Genomic DNA, 22,636 nt, shown 5'->3' with positions numbered 1-22,636 from the left:
TGCATTATGACTGGTATTTTTAAATCAATTAATTTGAAAAAAAGTAAATTGTATTTCACAAATTGACAATAATCAATTGGTTCATCAATCAAAAAAGTGTGTTTAAACAAATAAATGTAACCTCAAAAATATGGCAATTGGTTTTGAAGAACTTAGTCACTGCTTATGAATATTTGAATATATTAAACGAACAATATATATGGGGTTATGATGCAGAGTAATGCGAAACAAATACTTATATTTCCTTTTCACCACAACCATCACATGGATGTATTGATATCTTCGTTAATTTTTTTTAAACCTAATTCTATTATATCCTCGCGGTCATAAAATATTAATAAAATCTTCTTAGTTGTTAATAGGCTAAAGGTCCCAACATCAGGAAAACCTAAAGCCATGAGGGTAAAAAAAAAGATTGAAATGATTGCCTGTCAACCTTATTCATACCCTAAACTTATTAAGGTTGCTGTATTTTGTAGGCAAAGTGGCGATTCAATCTGAATTCGAAAAATTTTATATCCTACGAACTTTAACGTAGTGGTTGAAATTGCCTTATTGACGAAAAACAACATAAAATTTCTTCATTCAAAAATATTACTATGGGGGGGGGGTGGGGAATGGTGAAGTACTTTCCACTGTAAATAGTTGGAAGATGACCAATCCTACGTGTGTGCGTGTGTCAGTCAAACGGAACCGGAAGTCTTCCCTGTATTCGGTAGTACGTCATACTGAATATGCTCCATTCTCGCTGACGGGATAGAGGCAAGATGGCGGCGACTATATCCAGGCAGTTGGAGGACTTATTAAACCCTTTGCCGACCTTTAAAGACCCGGAGGACGAGCATGATGAAGGTAATTGGGTCCTTCTGGATGAAGCGTGTTTGGTTCCTGGTTGGAGGACGAGGAATTTGTTCTCGACTGTAATAAATCAACGCTCTGCGAGCCGGCATGTGTGTGAGCCTGGTGACGGTTGCTATGGATGTGAGCTTAGGGTCTGACTTTAGGCCTTCTGCCCCCCGGGTGAACAGCGCAGTTTAAAATTCACTGAACAACTGGAACTTGAGATGTTTACGTCGCGAGTTGCGTATTGTGGGCTGTACGGTCCCGAGTTCTGTGGCTTTGATAAATTTAAATGAGATTATAGTTTATATCTCGCTGAAAATTTTGGGTCGTTTAAACAGTTTATGAGCCTGCAGATCTCGCACTAAGCAATTGTTAGATTGCTTAGTGCGACCCTGAGCACATGGGTCAGAGAGTGTCACTGCTCCTGCTTCGGGGAACATGTATAATACGGCTCAAAAACCGAAAGTACTGCGAATGCTGTAAATCAGAATCAATAACAGAAATTGCTGGAAAAGTTCAGTGTCGTTCTGAGGAAGGAACACCAGACCCGAAACGCTCACTTTGATTTCTCTCCACAGATGCTGCCAGACCTAGTGAGCTTTTCCAGCAAATTCTGTTTTTTATTTGGAATACGGCTGTTTGGTTTGCCCAAGCACAACATCTAGAATTGTATCTTGCTCTTACCCATAACGACACCGTCTTCTTTCCCTCAGTATTGCTCTCGTGCAAACTGGCATTTCAGCCCATGTGTTATGCACTGCTGTCTAAGTGCCCTTCCAAGCCGTTTCATTTAATTGTTTATAACAACAACTTTGTTTGTATATCACATTTGGTGTAAAATGCCCCAACGCACCATAACATTCTCAAACTAAATTAGACATTGAGCCACATAAATGGACAAAGAATTAAAAACCTGAAGCAGGTGGTCTTTGAAAACATTTTACATTGAATTTAAATGGATTTTATTGTAGGTTGAAGTCATTGGAACCATCCAGCTCAAATCTTCACTTTGTCTAAAGTCCATAAATGCTACCTCTGCCCCCAAATCAGTTTACTTTCTGTGGTGTAAACAAAAGTGTTGTGACAACACAACTTCCAGGCAATCTCAGTTTGCTCTGCTTTGGAATCAGGTCTGCTCTTGCTCAAGTTGGAGTTAGTCAAGCATTGCTGCAAAATTGCATCACGTCTCTCCCTTTCACGTGCTGCTGACATACTTGTTATTTGCTAGTCTTGGCTCAATATGCATGTACTACAAGGATGGAGAGGAAAAGACCCACTGCTCCACCAATTCCTTGTGCATGTGAAGATGTACACTTTCCACTTCACCTGAAAGTCATGTCATCTCTTGGGGTCAACAAAACAACCCTGATTAGGGTAACACATATGCAAATTACTCTTTCGACATCCAGAGACTAGTCCATATAACAAAAAACAAAATACTGCAAATGTTAGAAATGTGTATTAAAGAACAGAAAATGCTGGAGAAACATGGCAGGAATGTCAATACCTATGGAGAGAAAGGCAGAGTTAACATTTCAAAACTTCTTAAGTAGAATCATATTAGACCTAAAATGTTAACTTTGCTCTTACCCATAAGGGCACAGTCGTGGGTGCAAATTTATTTCCCGCAGCATTGCTGTCATGCAAACTAGCATTTCAGCCCATTTGTTATGTGCTGGTGTTTAAGTGCCCTTCCAATTTTGTTTCTCTCTCTCGCTCGCTCTCCAGAAAATGCCAGACATGCTGAGTTTCTCCAGTACTTTGTTTTCCTGAAACAAGTTCATGCTTTGCTTTACTTGACGTTGTGACCCTGGCCTTCCTAACCTCGTTAGTTAAAATAAATTATGTGCACAGATACAATATATTCGATTGATTACCTTTCAGATGTAGATAAAATTGCCTCCAAGTGTTTGTTTCTTTGAAGTGTTGCTCTCCTGCTTTTTGAACCAATTTGACAACTAAGATATTTTTAAACTGGGTGTTAATCATGTCGCTCATTTCCACCTCGCATTCACAGCCTCAGCATCTCTTGGCTCATAGAGTCATAGTGATGTACAGCATGAAAACAGACCCTTGTGTCCAATCCTTCCATGCCGACATGGCATCCTAAGCGAATCTAGTCCCATTTGACAGCATTTGGCTCATTATCCCTGTAGACCCTTCCTAGTCGTATACTCATCCAGATGTCTTTTAAATGTTGCAATTGTATCTGCCTCCACCAATTCCTCTGGCAGTTCGTTCCATACACGCAGCACCTTCTGCATGAAAAAGTGCCCCTTAGGTCCATTTTAAATCTTGCCCCTCTTAAACCTAAGTCCTCTAGTTTTTCACTCTTCTACACTTGACTATTCACCCTATTCATGCTCCTCATGTTTTTGTTAACTTGTATAAGGTCACCCCTGAGCGTCCGATGGTCCAGGGATAATAGCTCCAGCCTATTCAGTTTCTCCCAAGAGCTCAAGCCCTCCAACTCTGGCAACATCCTTGAACATCTTTCCTGAACCGTTCAAGTTTAACACCTCTTTCCTATAGCAGGGAGACCAGAACTGAATGCATTGTTCCAAAAATGGCCTGACCAATATCACATACAGCCGCAAGGTGACCTCGCTACTCCTGTACTCAGTGCAGTGACCAATAAAAGCAAGTGTACCAAAAGCAGCTTCGCTACCTTGTCTACTTCCAACTTCACTTTCAAGGAACAGTGAACCTGCACTCAATTCCTCAGTTTTTTTTCTAATAATTCTGTTCAGAGATGTTATTACACACCTCTGGAGTAGGTGGGAATCTAACCTGGGCGTCCTGGACCAGGGTAGGGACACTACCACTGTCACAAGAGGGCCCAGGAGTTCCTCGGACTAACTTCTTCATCAATAACCTCTGTCCATCATAAGATCAGAAGATGTTTGCATAATGGGCAGCACCATGTGCGACCACTCAGATACTGAAGCAATCCATATCCAAATACAGCAAGAACCTGGACACTTTTTCAGCTCAGGCTGAAAATTGGCATGTACACAAGTGCCAATCTGTGACCATTTCTAACAGGAGAGAATCTAACCACCGTTCCTTAACATTCAATAATGTTCAATATTCACAGGATCCCCTCCTATCAACGTCTTGGGGATTACTGTTGACTGGAAGCTGAACTGAGCGAGCTATATAAATACAGTCACTTACAAGAGCAAGTCAGAGGCTAGAAATTCTATTATTGAATTTGAGGAAAATAAAATTGAGCCAGCTATTTAAGATAAGTCAAGTTAAAATGTTGTAAGGACAAAATTGGATGCCTCATCATGAAGGCAACTGTTCTCAATATTTCTATTTGCTTTAGCTATATTGTCACAGTGGTGGTTATGAACCTTCCAAATATGTGCATTAGAGTTTGTAGGTTTATTGCTGAGTATCCTTTTCTAAGTAACTTAGATATACTAATCAGAAGCTTACATACCCAACAGATTACTGATGGTCCTTTTTTCCCCCTGAAGTTTGAACCCCAAATATGTATTTGAGTACATAAACCAGGTTTGACATTTCAGTGCAGTATTGAAGGAGTGCTGCGTTGTTGGAGATTCTAGTACTTTGAAATACATTTAAAACCAAGATTATCTGTTTCTTTGTGTCAAAATAAAAGATCTCATTGCATTTCTCAAAGTTGGGAATCTTTTTGGTTCCAGCATTTGCTCTTCAAGCTATGTAACCAAATCAGGTTTATCAGTCATTATTCACTTTACTTCTTGTAGAGCTTACTGTGCTCAAACTGGCTTGTATATCTACCTTTATAACAACAGTGACCAATCATCCAAAAAATATTAGTGGGAAACTTTGGGATATTCTGAGAGTAAATGTTAGGTTATTTTTCCTCAATGTCATTCAGATTTTGCTGTAAATATCCTTACTTATACCAAGTCCATCAACCTCTGAATTCACTAACCTACACTAACTAGTGTTCATAAATAATGCCTTGAATTCTCATCCTTGTTTACAGGTTCTTCACCCATCCTGATCTCCTCCATCCTGCTTGCCTCAGATATCTGCATTCTGATTCTGACTTGTTTTGCATTCTGCGAATTTTAATTGTTTGCCATTAATGGCTATACCTTCAGGCTCTGGAATATCTCTGTAAATCTGTTCTTTATTTAAGATGCTCCTTAAAACCTACCTCTTTGACCAATCATTTGGCAAGCTGCTCTAATTTTGTCATCTGGGCCTTACAGTCAAATTTTACTTCTTAATTCTTAACACTTCTTTCTATTAAATGGTGCTATATGATGGCAGTTTATGGTGGTGATGGCTCAGTGGGTGGCACACTTTCCTCAGAGCCTAAAATACTGGGTTCAGTCATGCTCCAGTGCTCAAGTTATAACATGCCATTTCAGTGCAGTGCTGAGGTTTCAGAGGTATTGTCTTTTGGATGACATGTCATGGAATTATTGCAGCACAGAAGTGGACCACAGAACACAGAAGTGTTTTGTCTATACTAACTTTCTGAAGGAATAGTTCACCTATTATCATTCGGCTGCCTTCTCCTTGAAGCCCTGCATATTCTTCCTTTTCAGATCATAATCCAATTCTGTCTTGAATGCATCAATTGACCCTGTTCCACCACATTTTCAGGCAGTGCATCCGAGTTCTCAAATAAGTATTGCATGTAGTTTTCCCTCATGTCGCTATGTTTCTTTTGCCAACTGCCTTAAGTCTGTGCTGCTTTGTTCTTGATGCAACTTAAATCTATTTTGTCTGTGATTTTGAATATAGATAAGTCCTGTTATTTGCATTTCTGGCTTTCACACATTTGATTACCCACACAAAATATTCTGATAATCTTTTCACCAACTTTTAGTCCCATCCTCACTTATCTGTGGTTTTGAAGAAACAAAATTAAAGAAAAACTTACTTCCTGGAATAGAAAATGGAATTATACATTTTGTGCTGCTCATGGTTCAGTCTACCATGTTCATTGTTATCTACTTTAGTAGGACGAACAGATGTGCACAGTATATACAGTATAGATATATAAAAAAATTTAAGTGTTCTTGTCAATAAGTCACTGAAGACTACTGTACAGGTGTAGCAACATTATTAGGAAGGCTAATGGAATGTTATTCTTTATTACAAGATAATCTTTAGTAATCTTTACTATAGCTGTAGTGACATTTTGCTTTGGTTGTATGTAAACGTGGTTAGACAGCATGTTGGGTACTGTGTACAGCTTTGGTCTCTTGACCTCAGAAAGGCTACTATTGCCATAGAGGGAATGCAGTGATGGTTTGTCAGACTTGTTCATGGGCTGGACGGACTGTCTTTTGGAGAGAAATTGGGCAAACTGGGCCTGTATTCTCTAGAACTTCAAAGAATGTGGGTGATTTAATTGAAACCTACAAAATAATTCAAGGTATGTATTAGCTAGATGCAGGTAAGATGTTTCCCCTGGTTAGGGGTCTAGAACCCAGGATACACGTTTACAAATAAGTGTGATGCTTTTTGGGACCAAGATGAGAATTTTCTTTTACTCAGAAGCTTGTGAAACTTTAGAAATCGCTACCTCAGAGGGCTGTGGATGTTCTGTTTTTTGTATTTGTTTTGGTGGGAAGAACACAGAAACAACATAGAATACTATCGGATATGTGGATGTTGATAGCTTTCTGATCACCAATGGCAGAAAAGTTTGTGGGGTTAGTTAGGCTAAAGTGTGGAGAGTGGTTGGGAGGGGAGTGGTGGGGGAAAGGGTTGGAGTGGACAGGGCTGCGTGCGAGGGGGTACTCTTCTGTACCTCTATCAAATGTCCTCATTTCAACTTTCTGGTCTTCAATCTATCTATGTAGCTGTGTTCATCATCTCTGGAATCGCTCTTATTCATATTTCTGAACTCTCCCTACTTTCGGGTCCTTTCTAATGTGTGGTGTGCAGAACTAAATGCAATCCTTAATTGTAGCTGTATCAGTATCTTAAACACGATTAACATAATTTCCATGATACTCATAAATTTCTGTTGATAAAGTGCAAGGTGCTGTCCACTTTATGGACCTTGCTTTCAACCGTTCCTGCCATTTTTAATGATATATGCGCACACACATCCACATATCCTATAGTATTGTGCTCTTTTGTTTTATGTTGTCTTCCTACCAAAATTAATCACTTTACTTTTCTTGGCATTAAACCTGATCTGCTACTTGTCTGCCCATCCTATCATCCTTTTTGCATTCTTTTGAATTTCTGCAGTATCCTCCTTAGAGTTCACGTTAAACCAAAACCCTCTGTGTGCTTGTGTGACTGCAAAAATCCATATATCACTGTTTGGAAGAGTAGGGGAGTTATCCTGGGTCATCACAAAAAAGATTGTAGTTGTAATCACGTTATCATTTGAGAAGGTTTGCTGTGTGCATGTTGGCTGCTGCAATTCCTATGTTAAAACAGTGACTATGTTTCAAAAGCACTTATTTGACGGCTTGGGACATCAGGTGGCCATGAGCAGCACTATATAAATCAAATATTTTAAGTTGCTTTCAATTAGAATTAAATAATTATTCCTTCATTATAGTCTTTCAGCTTGTCAACAGGGGAGGTGAGAGTAACAGCCCTTGACATCAAGGCCACATTTGATCCAGAGAACAAAATTGGAATCAGTGGGTCAGGGGCAAATTCTGTGCTGGTTTGAGTCATACTTAGTACATAGGAAGATGATTGTGGTTGTTGGAGCTTAGTCGTTTCAGCTCCAAGACACCTTTGCTGGAATTCCTCAGGGTACTCTTCTAGGCCCAATGATCTTTGGCTGCTTCATCAATGACCTTTCTTCATCACAAGGCCACATCTTTGGGAATGACTGTACAATGTTCAACCATTTACGAACACCAGTCTGTGTTCAAATACTTGAAAATCTGGACCATAGTCAGACATGAACTGAAATGTGGCAAATAACATTCATGCTAGACAAATGCTAGGTAGTGACCATCTCCAATAACAGATAATCTAACCATCACCTTGTGTTACCTTTACTGAATCCTCCATTATGTAAATCCTTGAGGTTGTCATTGACCATAAACTCAACTGCATTTGCCATATAAACACCATGGCTACAGGAGCAGGTCAGAGGCTAGGAAATAACTCACCACATGATTCCCTGTAGCCTGATAACCTTCTACAAGACACAAGTAAGGAGTACTCGCCACTAGCTTGGATGAGTGCAGCTCCAACAACACTCAAGAATGTTGACACCATCGAGGACAAGGCAGTCTATTTGATTGGCACTAAATTCAAAGCATCCATTCCCTCCACCACTGAAGATCGGAAGTATCAGTGTGTACTTTTGGTAAGAAGCACTGTAGAATTTCACCAAAATCCTAGGACAGCACCTTCCATCTTGAAGGACAGCAGTTACATGAGAACACCACCACCTGAAGATTCCCCTCCAAACCACACTCCATCCTAAATTGGGAATATTACCACCACTGTTACTGGGTTAAAATCCTGGAATTCCCTTTCTAATGGCATTGTGGGTCTACCTATAGCACATGGACTGCAGCAGCTGAAGAAGACAGCTCTCCAATTTCTCAGGGGCAATATGTATTGGCAATAAATGCTGGCTAGTTATTGAAGCTCATGTCCTGTGAGTGAAATTTTAAAGAAGCATCAGTTTGACCTAAAATTGTATTAAACTTGTGTGGTCTTCTGTAGAAGAGTTGGAACTCTATCGTGATAATGTTTAAATGGATTGTTTGCAGCCAAAGCTGAACTCAATATGTGAAATGATAGGTTTATTTTCCAAATTATGTATTGGTAAAATGTGGAGGTGCAGGCTTCTAATTTGGAAACAAAAATATTCTTTAGCTTGGAGCTTTTTCCCATATCATGTTAAAAGAAAGGAAAGTAAGTACTTGCCTTTATTTCATGTCTTCATGTCCGACACCCAGATCTCTCTTTGTTTTCATACAGAGAACATATCTCATAGGGCACGTGTACAAAGGAATCTATGAATGTACGTGGAGTTTCAGAAGACTACTTTGTTAGTGTTTCTAATGTAATCTCTGTTATATTGTAGGGAAACATTCAACTAATATAGAGTCCTAGAGATGTATAGCATGGAAACAGACCCTCCGGTCCAACTCATCCATGCCAACCAGATATCCCAACCCAATCCAGTCCCACCTGCCAGCACCTGGCCCATATCCATCCAAACCCTTCCTGTTCCTATACCCATACAGATGCCTCTTAAATATTGCAATTGTACTAGCCTCCACCACTTCCGCTGGCAACTCATTCCATACATGTACCACCCTCTGCGTGAAAAAGTTGCCCCTTAGGTCTCTTTTATATCTTTCCCCTCTCACCCTAAACCTATGCCCTCTCGCTCTGGACTCCCCCACACCAGGGAAAAGACTTTGTCTATTTATCCTATCCATGCACCTCATGATTTTATAAACCTTTATAAGGTCACCCCTCAGCCTCCGTTGCTCCAGGGAAAACAGCCCTAGCCTATTCAACCTCTCTCTATAGCTCACATCTTCCAATCTTGGCAACATGCTTTTAATCTTTTCTGAGCCCTTTCAAGTTTCACAACATCTTTCTGATAGCAATGAGACCAGAATTGCACGCAACTATTGGAATATTGCGTGCAATTCTGGTCTCTTTCCTGTCAGAAAGATGTTGTGAAACTTGAAAGGTTCAGAAAAGATTTACAAGGATGTTGAATAAGATGGCACAAATAGCAGTGAAAATAATGACTGACTGACTAAATTCTTAGTAGTATTGATTGAGAATAAATAATTATGTAAATAATTATCCAACTCCGAGACAAATTCCTGGCTTTTCTTCACATAGTGTCAGAATATCTTTCATTTCCAGTCAAGAGGATAGTTGAACACATGTTTAATGCCCCTTTGAATGATGTCACCAGGTGTGACACTCCTTGAGCATTGCACTGGAGTGTCAACTAAAGTTCTGAAAAATAAATTTGAAAAATAATTGTTGTGGTTCTGTTCGCCGAGCTGGAAGTTTTTGTTGCAAACGTTTCGTCCTCTGGCTAGGCGACATCATCAGTGCTTGGGAGCCTCCTGCGAAGCGCTTCTTTGATGTTTCCTCCGGTGTTTATAGTGGTTTATCGACAACCGGAAGCGGCAGGGACAGACCACTATAAACGCCGGAGGAAACATCAAAGAAGCGCTTCGCAGGAGGCTCCCAAGCACTGATGATGTCGCCTAGCCAGGGGACGAAACGTTTGCAACAAAAACTTCCAGCTCGGTGAACAGAACCACAACAACGAGCACCCGAGCTACAAATCTTCGCACAAACTTTGAAAAATAATTTCATATCTTTAGCTTACAGTATACTGAGCTCTGTGAAACACTGGTACTGTTCAGTATCATGATGCCTTTCCCAATTTGATCTGAGAAGTAGTTAGTGAGAAGCTCGTTTTTTCTGTGTATTAAGGCATGTGTTTGTGTTTATTTTATAATATTTACAGTTCCTGTGAGACAAAGTTAAACATTAAACTAGCTTCAATTCCTTATGAAAATATAGGACAGTTGGGTCTGTGCCAGGTCATAATTCCTAACTGTAATTTCCACTAATGTGATTTTCATGATGGTAGACCAAATTCTCTAGAGGATTTGGAAAGTACTTTCAATAAAGAGATGGGAGGCACTAAAGTGCCCCCTGTGCTAACAATAATGCTGACAAAATGTAACAAATGGAATTTTTATTCTTCCATAAACACAATATTTAATTGCAAGTCTTTTGAGTACTAAATTAATCCTAATCACAACTCATTTTCACCTGTGCTTGTCATTTTTTCACACTTTCATATTAAACAGCTTGGCATTAAGTGTTTTCCATGTTATTTCACCTTGATCTGTCCCCTGTTGGTGATATGTATGCTTAGTTCTCCTGATGGTAAGATGGGATAGCCAGGGTATACTTTATGGTCTCTTATTGTCCAATACTTTGTTTTAGTGCCTAGAGTAACAAAACAAAGTATTCGTCTGAGGAAAATAGTTCAGCTGTGGAAGAGAACCTTGCTCATTCAATTCACAGCTTTTCTGATTCAATGTTATTTTTGCTGTTTGAGTTATTGAAGCTCTTCACTCTTTATTTTACTCTAGGCTTGTTTTTTAATGCATTGGAACTATTTCTTTATCATCTGTATTTTGAGGATTTGTAATTTAATCACTTAAAATATTTTCAAATAGAATTGATCGTAGAATATGTAGTTTGGTGATGATCTGTAATCAGGTGCTAGACAAAATGTCGATTGATTTTATTGCTAAATTTGAAGTAAAGCTGCACATATCTATTAGTTTATTTTGTGATGAAACTAGCTTCCAGTTATCGCATCCATGGTCTGTTTATACAATTTGCTGCAGTACTGGCAACTTCATATATTAAACACTTCTGCTGTACAGAAGTGTTTAATCATCCTAGGGTGTTATCGTAAATGAAAGGGATTTGTTAATAATTTGACTACTACCAAAAGCGTTTTTGCTCTTGTATGCATCTGTAATATGAAATTGGGCTAAAGTAGACTTGTGACCCAATTCTTGACAGTTAACTACGTCTTGTTGCAAAATTTGATATGTTTTAACTTATTGAGATTATTTTAATATGTCTTGCATGCATTGCTTACTCTTGCTTCATATAAATATACTACGTTGTACCCTAGTTCCTAAATTGAACGCTGGTTAATTATTCCCACATGATTCCTACTAGCTCAAATAAAAACAAATGCTGGAAATCAAAAAAAAAGTGATAGAAAAACTGAGCAGGTCTTGTAGCATCTGTGGCGAGAGAAGCAGAGTTAACTTTGAGTCCAATGACTCATTCCAAAGGAGAGTTAATTCTATTGATGCTGTCAGACTTGAGATTCTCCAGCATTCTGGTTTGATTCTCTCATTCACCCTGCTCCTTAATTGGTGGTCTCGGTTCACAGGAGCTCCACGGAACAACATTGCATACCTTTTTAAAAATACATTTTGGATATCACTGGTTATGTCAGCATTTATTGCCCATCTCTGGCTGCTCAGAACATAGTTAAGAGTCAGCCACATTACTGGAATCACAAATAGGCCAGTCCTGACTAGGCCAGGTAAGGATGGCAGTTTCCTTCTCTAAAGGGCAATAGTGACAATTTCTGATAATCAGCAATGGATTCATTACACAAGCAATTCCAGATTTGTTTATTGAATTCAAGTTCACTATCAGCTGTGGTGGGGTTTGAAACCGGGTCCCCAGACCAAGGTTAATATTCTAGACTAGCAGTCCAGCGATAATGCCGCTGAGCTATTGCTTCCTATTGTGATGTCACATCACACTAACCATTGTAGACCTTCTGATTGGAATTTTTATTCTGTGCTTCAACCAACCGCAACCTATCCTGCAAATCATGTTGTTTCTGTTTAGAATTTAGCAATCTACAATGCCAAAAAAGTGACTTTTCCAAGTTTTTGGGCAGCTGTTTTATTCCTGATGAAGGGCTTTTGCCCGAAACGTCGATTTAACTGCTCCTCGGATGCTGCCTGAACTGCTGTGCTCTTCCAGCATCACTAATCCAGAATCTGGTTTCCAGCATCTGCAGTCATTGTTTTTGCCCATTTTAATAGGTCCACCCAGCAAGTAAGAAATATTCGTGAAACAGGGACCTAGTTTCAGAATCTGAACTGTTTGTGAATTTTCGACTATAGTATAGTGTGAGCATCTAGAATAATTGCAGTATACAATTCATTGAAAATCTTTTTTGTTAAACAGATACATACAACTGAAATAACATTTTTAAACAAAAGATATATTGTATCATTTGACTGTTATGTCTAGGATACTGTTAAAGCTTATTTTAGAGCATGTGCTAAACCAGCTGTTCCCTTCAATTAGCTGGATTGTTAGATATAGTGTTGAAACAAGTGTGTCTGTCCCATGGGCAGAGAATAAGATTGCAGATAAAGCAACACACAGCTGCATACCACTCAACCCAGCCATTCTGTAAATGTCAACCCTAGTAGGGTGTTAGCAATTTTTAAAAAATAAAAATTACTAAAAATAAATTATAATTGTCACAAGTGCCAATTAAGGAATATTGTGTTTAGAACTGTTTTATAATGAAAAAGGCTTATAGCTTTAATTAAGATAAATTAAGTTGTTTGAATTCTACCTTACTCTTAAAACTGCATTCTGCAACTAAAGTTTTTTCTTTCTTCGCAGCAACTATTGCTAAAGTCATTGACAGATTCGACGAAGGAGAGGATGAGTGGACATTTGATAGTAAGCTACGGAAGTGTGCTTCAGTTTTGCTGTCTGATACAGACAAGAGGTATGCTGGGCAGGCAACCTCTCGAAAGGCACTGCAGGAAGAAACTGGACAGAACTCTGTTTATGGCTCCTCAGGTGGGTGATATATTTTTGCATTTTCTCAGTTTCAGGCCCTACTAATGCCATGTGCCCTTGGAATTTAAATACATCCCATGTAATAGCTCTGTTTTTCATATTGTATGTGATTTCAGACTTATGGGTATATGATTTATTGTTGTCACACATTTATGTCTTTCTCCAATTTCTAACTTGAGAGTACAAAAGCTTTACAATAGCAATCAGAACTGCAATCCCCCACAGTTCATGATTCAGATGAAATAGCAGTAATATTTTTCTTTGTACATATCCATTCATTTTTAACCACAGATTAATTTCCAAAATGCTTTTTAAATTTTAATTGACCATTTTGGGATTATACAAAAATTTTAAAAGGTGATTTACATATAACCTGTAATGAGTGTAGTATTCATTTGCAAAGTAGTTGACGTTTAATTAAGTAGGAAGCGTTGTAATGTTTGTACCTCCTAAAAACCTTCGAATTGTCCACATCAAATCGCTTCAAATTGAGGTAACTACAGTCTGTCTTCTGTACATTTTTATTAAACAGTTGCCAGTCACAAGGTTATACAATTCATGCCTTTGCTTTTTGGAAGTTGTCCAGTGTATCTTGCTCATGGAAATAAAACTATTTTAAGAGAAGGCATTGAATCTCCTTGATTTCCACATTGCATACATCTCCTATAACTATTTATCAGTGTTGGTACTGCATTTTTAAACATTTGATGCCATTTGTGAGCATGATATCTCTTCACGTAAGGGCACTGCATTTTGAAATATACAAATGCCGATAATAATATTCCTTTTAAATGGGGCCAGCTGGATAATTTTTATTGTTTTGATTTGAATAGCCAAAAATTAAGTTGTATCAGTGCTAACAGCTCAAGCTGCAGATGGTTGCGATGTAATTTTCAATTTTACTTAAAAATGAAGGAAATTCCAAGAAGGTCATGCATTATAAGCATTTAGCTGGGGAATTCTGAATTATTTTACATCTACATTTTACCTACAAGGGATGTTCATGATTTATGTATATTTTCTAAGCAAGCAAGCAAAAGCATGAAATCATAAAAATTTAAAAACTGGTTTAATTATTTGTGTTCATCATTGTTAGATGATGATGAAGAAGAAATGTTTGAAGACTTGGAAAGCAGTGAAGATGACGAGGAAGAAGATACCAACAATGACTCGTTATGTAATACAATTAAGGGTTTTAAGAAATCTATAGAAGGAATGGATGATGGAGAAAGTGAAAGTGAATTGGAAGAAATGGAGGAGGAGGAGGAGGAGGAAGAGGAAGAAGGTCAAGATGATGATAGGAGTCATGAAGATGTGGAGAAGGACAATGTTACAGTAATGAAGTTCAGCAAGGAAAAAGTAGCTGAAGAGGTGGAGAAGGGGCAATCCGTAAAAAACCAAATAGGTACATTAATTTTAATCTCATGCTACTGATAATGTGGTCAGTGTAGTCTTTAGGAAATACATGTTTGTTCCTATGTTAAAAGTATTTATTTTTTGGTTTCTTGTTATATTTTCTTTTCCATATGCTACATATTCATATTCATTTGGTAGCACAGTTCGCAGTTTCTCGTAATCTGTTATTATATGGCCAATTGATGGGAAGCATTTGCCTTTGGGTGAGATTGATGTTATTCTTTACTGATCTTCTCATCTTCACTTTCTTTTACCCACCAGCACCAAAAACAAATTGCACAGAATGCAGCAGAAATATATAGGTGCAATGTCAGAAAATAACAGGAAATCCCGGGACTTAAATTAGGTTTGTCAATGGTTCTGTTGTGAGAGTTTAGCTTTCTTTTAGTTGAGATAGTCTTTGTAAGCAGGGATTGTTTTTAACAGCACCAAAGATCCATGTCTCACAGGCCATGAACACAAACCATTTCAAAATGGTTGTTAACAATTTCTATAGAAGCGTAACTTTTAAAGAGATTTCAGTTCCCAGTCACTACTCAAAGGATCACACCAAGATTTCATGTTCTACAACATTTACTGTAGTAAAACACAATAAAAATAATGAATGGAAGGCACCGTAATGCAGTAAACTTCCCAAAATGACAGAATACTCTGCACTACATTTTTACTCTACAGTGGACTCGCCACAGATTTTCCGTGGGTTTACAGGTGCAAGTAGGGAGTTGCTTCCAGCAGTCTTGTTTTCTCTCCCCATTTTGCTAAGATGTAATGTTCATTGTTCAGAAAAAAAGGCATTTCCTTTAGACTTCTGAGAATATTTTAATCTTTCAGTATGCTTAAATTTCCATAGGTGGTGTTTCTTTGTTGAGAGAAGGTGTTCTGACCCACCTTTTGCCTGGTGGCTAACAGAGAACAGTTTCTTTCTCTGCTGTTGCCCAGTTTTTCCCTCTGAGACTCTCACTGTTTCTGTGTCTCGGATTTCTGAGTCGAAATGCATGCAAAAAAACAAAAACAGCCTTTTGTTTCTTTATATCCGCTTGTGAGAGCAGGTCCTTAGTTTTCAATAGGACTTGTCTTGGGTCCCAGTCTCCATAACAACCAAGTTACATTGACAGTACCAAGCAGAAACAGTAGGTCTCACAGTCCATTTTACGTTGTATTAAATCAGTCAGTTTAAAACATAATTAACTAATAAACTCATAGTCATAGCATGGTTCACACCCTTAAGTGGAGATTAGTTTAAATAGTCATTTGATAGGACAGAGCTTGATTATTGCTGAAAAAGACACATTTAGTGGAAGCTATTCTTTGCAGACTGAAAAAAATGCACATGCAATATGACTGTTTCAACAGAACAAAATAGCTGACAGCTATTCTTTGACTCATTCCTCAGAGCGATAACTTGACCGATCAGAGCCAACTGTCTGATTTAAAATTTAGTTGAGTCTAGCTGAGTTCAATTTAGCTTACTGTAAGTCATCCTCTAACTGGTCCATTCTATGTAGCATGCCTCCATAGTCTGAGCTCACCAATCAGCACACTCCTCTCATACAGCATATGTCTTACGTCCCCTTTTAGTATTCTTCTGAATTATCCTGATGAGTGTAAAGTGAAAATCTTTGGCAAAATGTCATTTTTTTTAAGCAATAATCAAGATAACTTTGTTTATCTTGTATTGCCTGCATGAATATTAACTAAATTGCAATTATTTTTCGACATTAAATTTAGTTATTATGTTTCCTTATATTCAGGTAAACCCAAATTTGTTTTCTTTTGGTAGGAATTGCTTGTGATGTCTTTGTGATGAGCCTCTTGTTGAAGTATGTCTGATGTTAGCAGACTTTGGACAGTTTTGCTTTTCCATGAGCAACAGAATAGAAATATTGAAAATTGGCTCTTTGCTCTTTTGTAAAATTTGATTCATAAGTTCTACTCTTGAAATACAATTGCAAAGTGATTTTATTAACTATTTCTCACCTGTTGCCATTTTGACTCATCCACAGTCATATTTTGAAGTAGAATTGTTTCGCTTGGTAACATAACTTCACATTTCCTATCTTTAGCACTCAACCTTTTATTTAAAAGGAGGATAAAGAACTCACAAAAATATAAAAGATTCTACAGTCGGGATATCTGAAGTCTGTCACTTAATGATCTTACAAGATTAATTGACTTGTACTATTCCAATGTTTACTTAATGGTAAATAGATTTTGGAAACCTTAATGGAGCTCATACTACATCTATAATTATTCCACATTTTATAAGTTTGTTCCTTACTTGTTATAAGTAATTAAGAAGTGGGCTGAATTTTCAAGGAGGTAGGAAGACTGTACAAACAACTGAAATGGCAGGCAGAGCCCATACGCAGTAGTCCACTCATGTATTCCAATATTCCAAATTGTTGTTATTTATTTGCAGAATATGGTGTCAGTAGCTCGGCCAATATTTATTGCCCAGAGAGCATTTAAGAGTCAACTATATTGCTGTGGATCTGGAGTCCTGTGTAGGTTGGAGTAGATCAGGACACCAGGTATCCTTCCTGAAAGGATGTTAGTTTTTACAATTGACAGTGGCTAAATGATTGTCAGTCAGGATTTTATTTTATTCCAGATTTTTATTTTACTGAATTCAAATCTCGCTAACTTCCATGGTGGTATTCAAACACATGTGCCCAGAATATTAATCCAAGGTTCTGAATTACCAGTCCAGCGACATTCCCACATGTCTCTGTCTTCCACAAGCAAGAGGAAGGGGGCAGGGCTTAATATACACCAGTAGATAACCCAAACTAAGTAGGTCAATGTGAAACCTAGTGCTGAGTTCAACCAGACTCCATTGTAGCTGGGTTCATGAAGGGGGACCTTTTTTATGTAAGTGCTGTGTTGGACAGTTGGTTAGTTTTTTTTTAAATCACATGTTCACAAAGCTCCTGAGATGTGTGTATGGTAGATAATGGATGGGTGGCTGTGAAGGGGTCAAAAGGAGCATGGGAGGTATGATGGGGTCTTAGATTGGCAAGGGGTGAGTAGCAGACTGGGGTTGGCTAGAGGCAAGAGGGATGAAAGGTCTTTTGGCTATAGAGTCATAGGGGTATACAGCACAAAAACAGACCCTTTGGTCCAAATCGTCCATGCTGACCAGATATCCTAAATTAATCCAGTCCCATTTGCCAGCATTTGACACATATGTCTCTAAACTCTCTCTCTTCATAGACCTATCCAGATGTCTTTTCAATGTTGTAATTGGACCTGTCTTCATCACTTCCTCTGGCAGTTCATTCCATACATAAACCTATGCCCTCTGGTTCTGAACTCCCTCACTCCAGGGAAAAGATTTTGAATATTTGCCCTATCCATGCACCTCATGATTTTATAAACCTCTATAAGGTCACCCCTCAGCCTCTGACGCTCCAGGGAAAACAGCCTTAGCCTATAAAATAGATTAAATTTTTAACAGGCACCTCAGAGTCCAACATAGAGCTATAAAAAGTTGGGTTGTACCACTAGCAAACTCCACCTAATCACACAACATGGGACACCTTTACTCATTAACTTGGAACTACATATAATTAAGCAGAAGAATCTCATCACATTTTCGCAGTTAACTTGATTGCTTTTCTCTCCTTCCCAAACTCAAAGCACAAAATCAATGAAGTACAGTTCCACAGTCATTGTCTACCATTTTTTCAATGGTACTTTGATGTGCATATCTAGATATGGGTCGAGTGTGATGCTGGAAAAGCACAGCAGGTCAGGCAGTATCCAAGGAGCAGGAGAATCGGCATATTGGGCAAAAGCCCTTTATCAGGAATGATCTCATTCTGTGTGCTTTTCCAGCATCACACTCTTGACTCTGATCTCCAGCATCTGCAGTACTCACTTTCTCCTTGCTCCTCACTTGCTCCTATAGAGCAAATTATTTGAAACTGGAAGGCTTCACTTCCACATCACAGCCAATGTTTTCACATGACTTTGTCAGCATCAGCAGACTGTGAACAGAGCAGGACAAGTTTAGTTCATTTTCCTTCCTTTAGCCAGCTATAGCATCCCTGTCACCAGTTTAATTGCAGTTTCAGCAAGTGAAGATGAAGAGCTAGAACATAGCATGCAGTGGTCATGCAAAACAGGTGGTATCAGTCCAACCATCCATTCTAAACAGCACCTGACATTATTTCAGTTACTGAGATGGATGTTTACCCAACTTTCAGTTCAGTACCACTGAATACAATGTCCTTGTGAGGGGTCTTTTGCAGAGCAGGTAGTGTCCCTACCTGTAAGCCAGAAGGCCTAGTTTAAAGTCCAACTTATACCAGAGTTGTGCAATTTCATATCAAAGGTCCTGTAAGCTGGGCCTTTGGAGGCAGTAAAGTTGGTATTTCTTGAGGGTTTTCAGGAAATTAAAAATTGAGTAATTTTAAAAAATCTTTTAATTTCAAGTCATCCAATTGGTGGCCTCACATTCAAATCAACCAGGAACGGTGAAATGATGTTTTGCAGGCACTTTATCCCGAAACAACTCCACTCAGGCCAGTTTCCCATTACCGAATCACTCTTAATTTACACATGGAAAGTCCTTGAGACTGATCCAACACATTGAGTGAGCAGAAGCTCTGACAGTCCTGTAGTGTCAGCCAGAGCTCCCTGATTGGAGCTGTTAACTTAGTTCAATCAGTGAACTTATTCTATGAGGTCCACCTGGCTGACCTCATTACAATCACTATATATCCAATTAGACCATAAGACAAAGGAGCAGAAATTAGCCCATTCAGCCTATCGAGTCTGCTCCACCATTCAATCATGGCTGATAAGCTTCTCAATCCCATTCTCCCACCTTCTCCCCATAACCATTGATCCCCTTGATATTCAAGAACCTATCTATCTCAGGCTTAAATATACTGAATGACCTGGCCTCCACAGTCTCCTTTGGCAATGAATTCCATAGATTCGCCACTCTGTGGCTGAAGACGTTTCTCCTTATCTCCGTTCTCTTAGGTCTTCTGTTTACTCTAAGGCTGTGTCCTCGAGTCCTAGTCTCCCCTACCATTGGAAACATTATTCAGCAATTCAGCAGATCGTACATTGAAAATACTAATGAAAAATTAGAACTTCAGGTGAATGACCTCATTACCTATTAAAGAATCAAGGAATCTAGTGGATGCAGTATTTCAGTTCTTCTCAATCAAGCTGACACATATTATTAAATTAAATTTAAATGTCATATTTTACAACAAGGATGATGAAATGTGGCTCAAAGACGTAGAATGATTCCCTGTTCTTCAACTTCCAAACTCAAACCACCCATTTGAATAAGAAACACACATTTTCTTTCAATTGACTTAAAAATACAGAATCTTTTATAAAACCACCCATGCATTTATGTAATAAAGTGTTAATTTCAAATTAATGTTCCAGGTAAATGACTATCAATCTACAATATAAATAATTGAGTCTATTGTTTGATACAGGCCAAGAAGAATAGTTAGCTGTGTAGCATACAATCCAGATCTAATATTTATCATCAGTATAATTTTACTGTATCATCAGAATAATTTTGCCTTAGATGTGAACAGATTAATCAGCTACTTCAGTACTGGATTTTCAGTGGGAACTTGTGTTATCCAGCTGATGGTAATAGTGGACAAATCAAATCCCGGAGTGAAACCTGGCTTAACAGACCATAAGTTATGCTTTTGAAATTTGTTTAACATGGTGATCAATCATTGAACATATTCACACGAGGCTACAAATGTACTTTTAATAAAAGAGCATGAGAAGGATAAAGCAAAACACAGGAAAGATCTCCTCATAAGCATCACAAAGATAAATTCAACCATTTTTCCCAGGAATATCCTTTGCCAGTGAAGTATCACTCCTACCTTCACTCTTCAATTTCTTACCTAATTGGTAAAGTTGTAAAAATTAAGTTTTTTGCTAACTTTCAACGCATTCACCATGTGACTTTCTTAATCCTTCCCGTTGACATACAGACGCAAATTATTCTCAGTGGATTATAAACAGCCTGCTTCTGGCCTCTTTCCTTCTGTTGTAGAAACTCAGTCTAGTAAACACAGGAGTGAGGCAGGACTGAGGCAGGACTTCTAACTAACTCGTGTAAGCACTTATTGCTCCCTTGCATTCCCCCCATAAAAAAAATCTGCTCGAGTTTGAGAGGCCTGACTCAGTCTTATCAGTGAAGATTGACCTACAGAGCCCTTTTAAGTCAGGGTAGGTCTGTTCTCGATTCATGTTGACAACCCAGGTAGCTCAAATTTGGCCAGTGTATATAATCCATGCATGTTTCCTGTCACATTTAGCTGAATTTCAGTGTAATCCTTACTTAAAATGTTGAGCAATTTTATAAGAATGCACGATACCCAAGTCAAAATATTTGTATGTTTTTAGTGTTGTGCAAACTTTCATGTGATTGTAATTATACTTTGTCATTTTTAAATAGACCAATTAACACGTTAACAGAAAAGTAACCATTCTTTAAAATGGTCAAATTTTTCTGTCCTTATAAAACAGCATCTCTAATAATTGAGCACGCACAATACTGCTAATTAATTAAAAGCAATATGTCTGTGCATGCATATATTGTTAATGCTAAGCAGTCAGATTTTATCTTTTTCTCTTAACCCTATCTTCCTTTCTTTTTCTGTTTTTATTGTTTTCTGGATATGATCTTGCTTTGAATGTAATGTTCTAGCTGAATCTTCCTGGTTTAGGTCCTGTGCTACCATTAAAGCTCTTTAATCTAAGAGGCTGGAGAGATGTGCAATTGCTTGGTGTGTTTACATAGGTTTTGAATTCTTTATTGAAGGTGCAGCATAGAAATGGATTTCCAGTCACCAAGTAACATTAATTCTCTAGATGGTATCCCATATTGCAGGACTAACTGACACTTCTTGGGCCACAGAATTGAAACAATGTGTTCCTTGCTAAACAATGGGATGGCTCACTCAGGTTACACTTTAGGCTGGGATAAAGAATGTGTCCTGAGGTCTAATGTATTAGTACATGATGTTAATATAGCTGCTTCAATTGCTTGACTGCCTAAAACATAAAGTAAGTTAGGTTACAATAACCTGGCAGGCATTTTGGAGTTATACCGTTGAAGTCAGCAATTTGAATTTTTTTAATTGTCCCATCTTTTAATCTCTTTTTCCCCATGGATAATAACTCATTAGTTTTGCACCCACCTATTTGTTGCTTAAATATTTACCAGGCAAAAATAGGGTGATCTCAAATAATCTGATTTCTTTGTTTTGAAGCATTGTGGGATCAAATACTTGAAGGGCGAATCCGACTGCAGAAAGCTCTTGTGACTGCCAATCAGCTTCCACAGCCAGATTCCTTACCTACTTTCAAAAAAGGTGGTGGACCAGAATTTTCAACTGCTTTGAATGACAGTAAGTTCTGTTTATTTGTATATCTTATGTTAATAATTTTCATGTTTGGCCAACCCACAGCAGATATTTCAGTTCTTGTTGATATTGATTCCAACACTCACTGGGGATTTGCTGGCAAGTAAAATGACCAGAGACATTTCTAGGTTCCCTAATCAAAAACTACAACCAGACAGGAATTAACTGTTTGCACTGCATATTCCTTTCTTCTGCTGTTGCTTGCCTTTGCATTAGTGTGATCTTTGTAGTGTTGCAGCAGTCCATCTTTTTATGGAATGCCAAATCTTATTATTTTTGATGTTATAATTGAAGTCTCATTTGAGGCATATTTTTTAAAGGACACTTGTTGATATTTCATACTGTCTTGTCTGTGTTACACATCTTCCACAGCTAAGAAAACAAATTGGAGATCTAATGTAGGGCCACCAAAGGTTCATGAGAGAAGCAAAGTGAAAGTACCTTGTTTGCCCTTTCATTAAGGGACACAGCATGTAAAGGTTTTAAAAAAAATCTAAACATCAATAATTCTAGGTAATAGTGATTTTGATTAATTGGTATTTGAAACAAATAACTAATTTTGCAAATCAAGGTCCAAATGGCTTGCA

General features: G+C 38.2%; 1 protein-coding gene across 2 annotated transcripts in view; it reads left to right on the top strand.

The window, feature by feature from the left end:
• Positions 1-740: 740 nt before the first annotated feature.
• Positions 741-22,636, top strand: part of aatf (apoptosis antagonizing transcription factor) — a 116,539-nt gene continuing 94,643 nt past the window's right edge. For both annotated transcript variants that reach the window (XM_043718472.2, XM_087977364.1), the window contains exons 1-4: positions 741-852; positions 13,027-13,209; positions 14,306-14,614; positions 21,897-22,034. In XM_043718472.2, coding sequence (XP_043574407.2) covers positions 768-852; positions 13,027-13,209; positions 14,306-14,614; positions 21,897-22,034 — 715 coding nt within the window. In that variant the 5' untranslated portion in view covers positions 741-767. The remainder of the gene's footprint in view (positions 853-13,026; positions 13,210-14,305; positions 14,615-21,896; positions 22,035-22,636) is intronic.

The sequence above is a fragment of the Chiloscyllium plagiosum genome, unplaced genomic scaffold, assembly GCF_037043375.1.
Source record: "Chiloscyllium plagiosum isolate Xiang-an unplaced genomic scaffold, Cpla_swu_hap1 HiC_scaffold_31, whole genome shotgun sequence".
Lineage (NCBI taxonomy): Eukaryota > Metazoa > Chordata > Chondrichthyes > Orectolobiformes > Hemiscylliidae > Chiloscyllium > Chiloscyllium plagiosum.
This window is presented reverse-complemented; position numbering and strand designations above follow the sequence as displayed.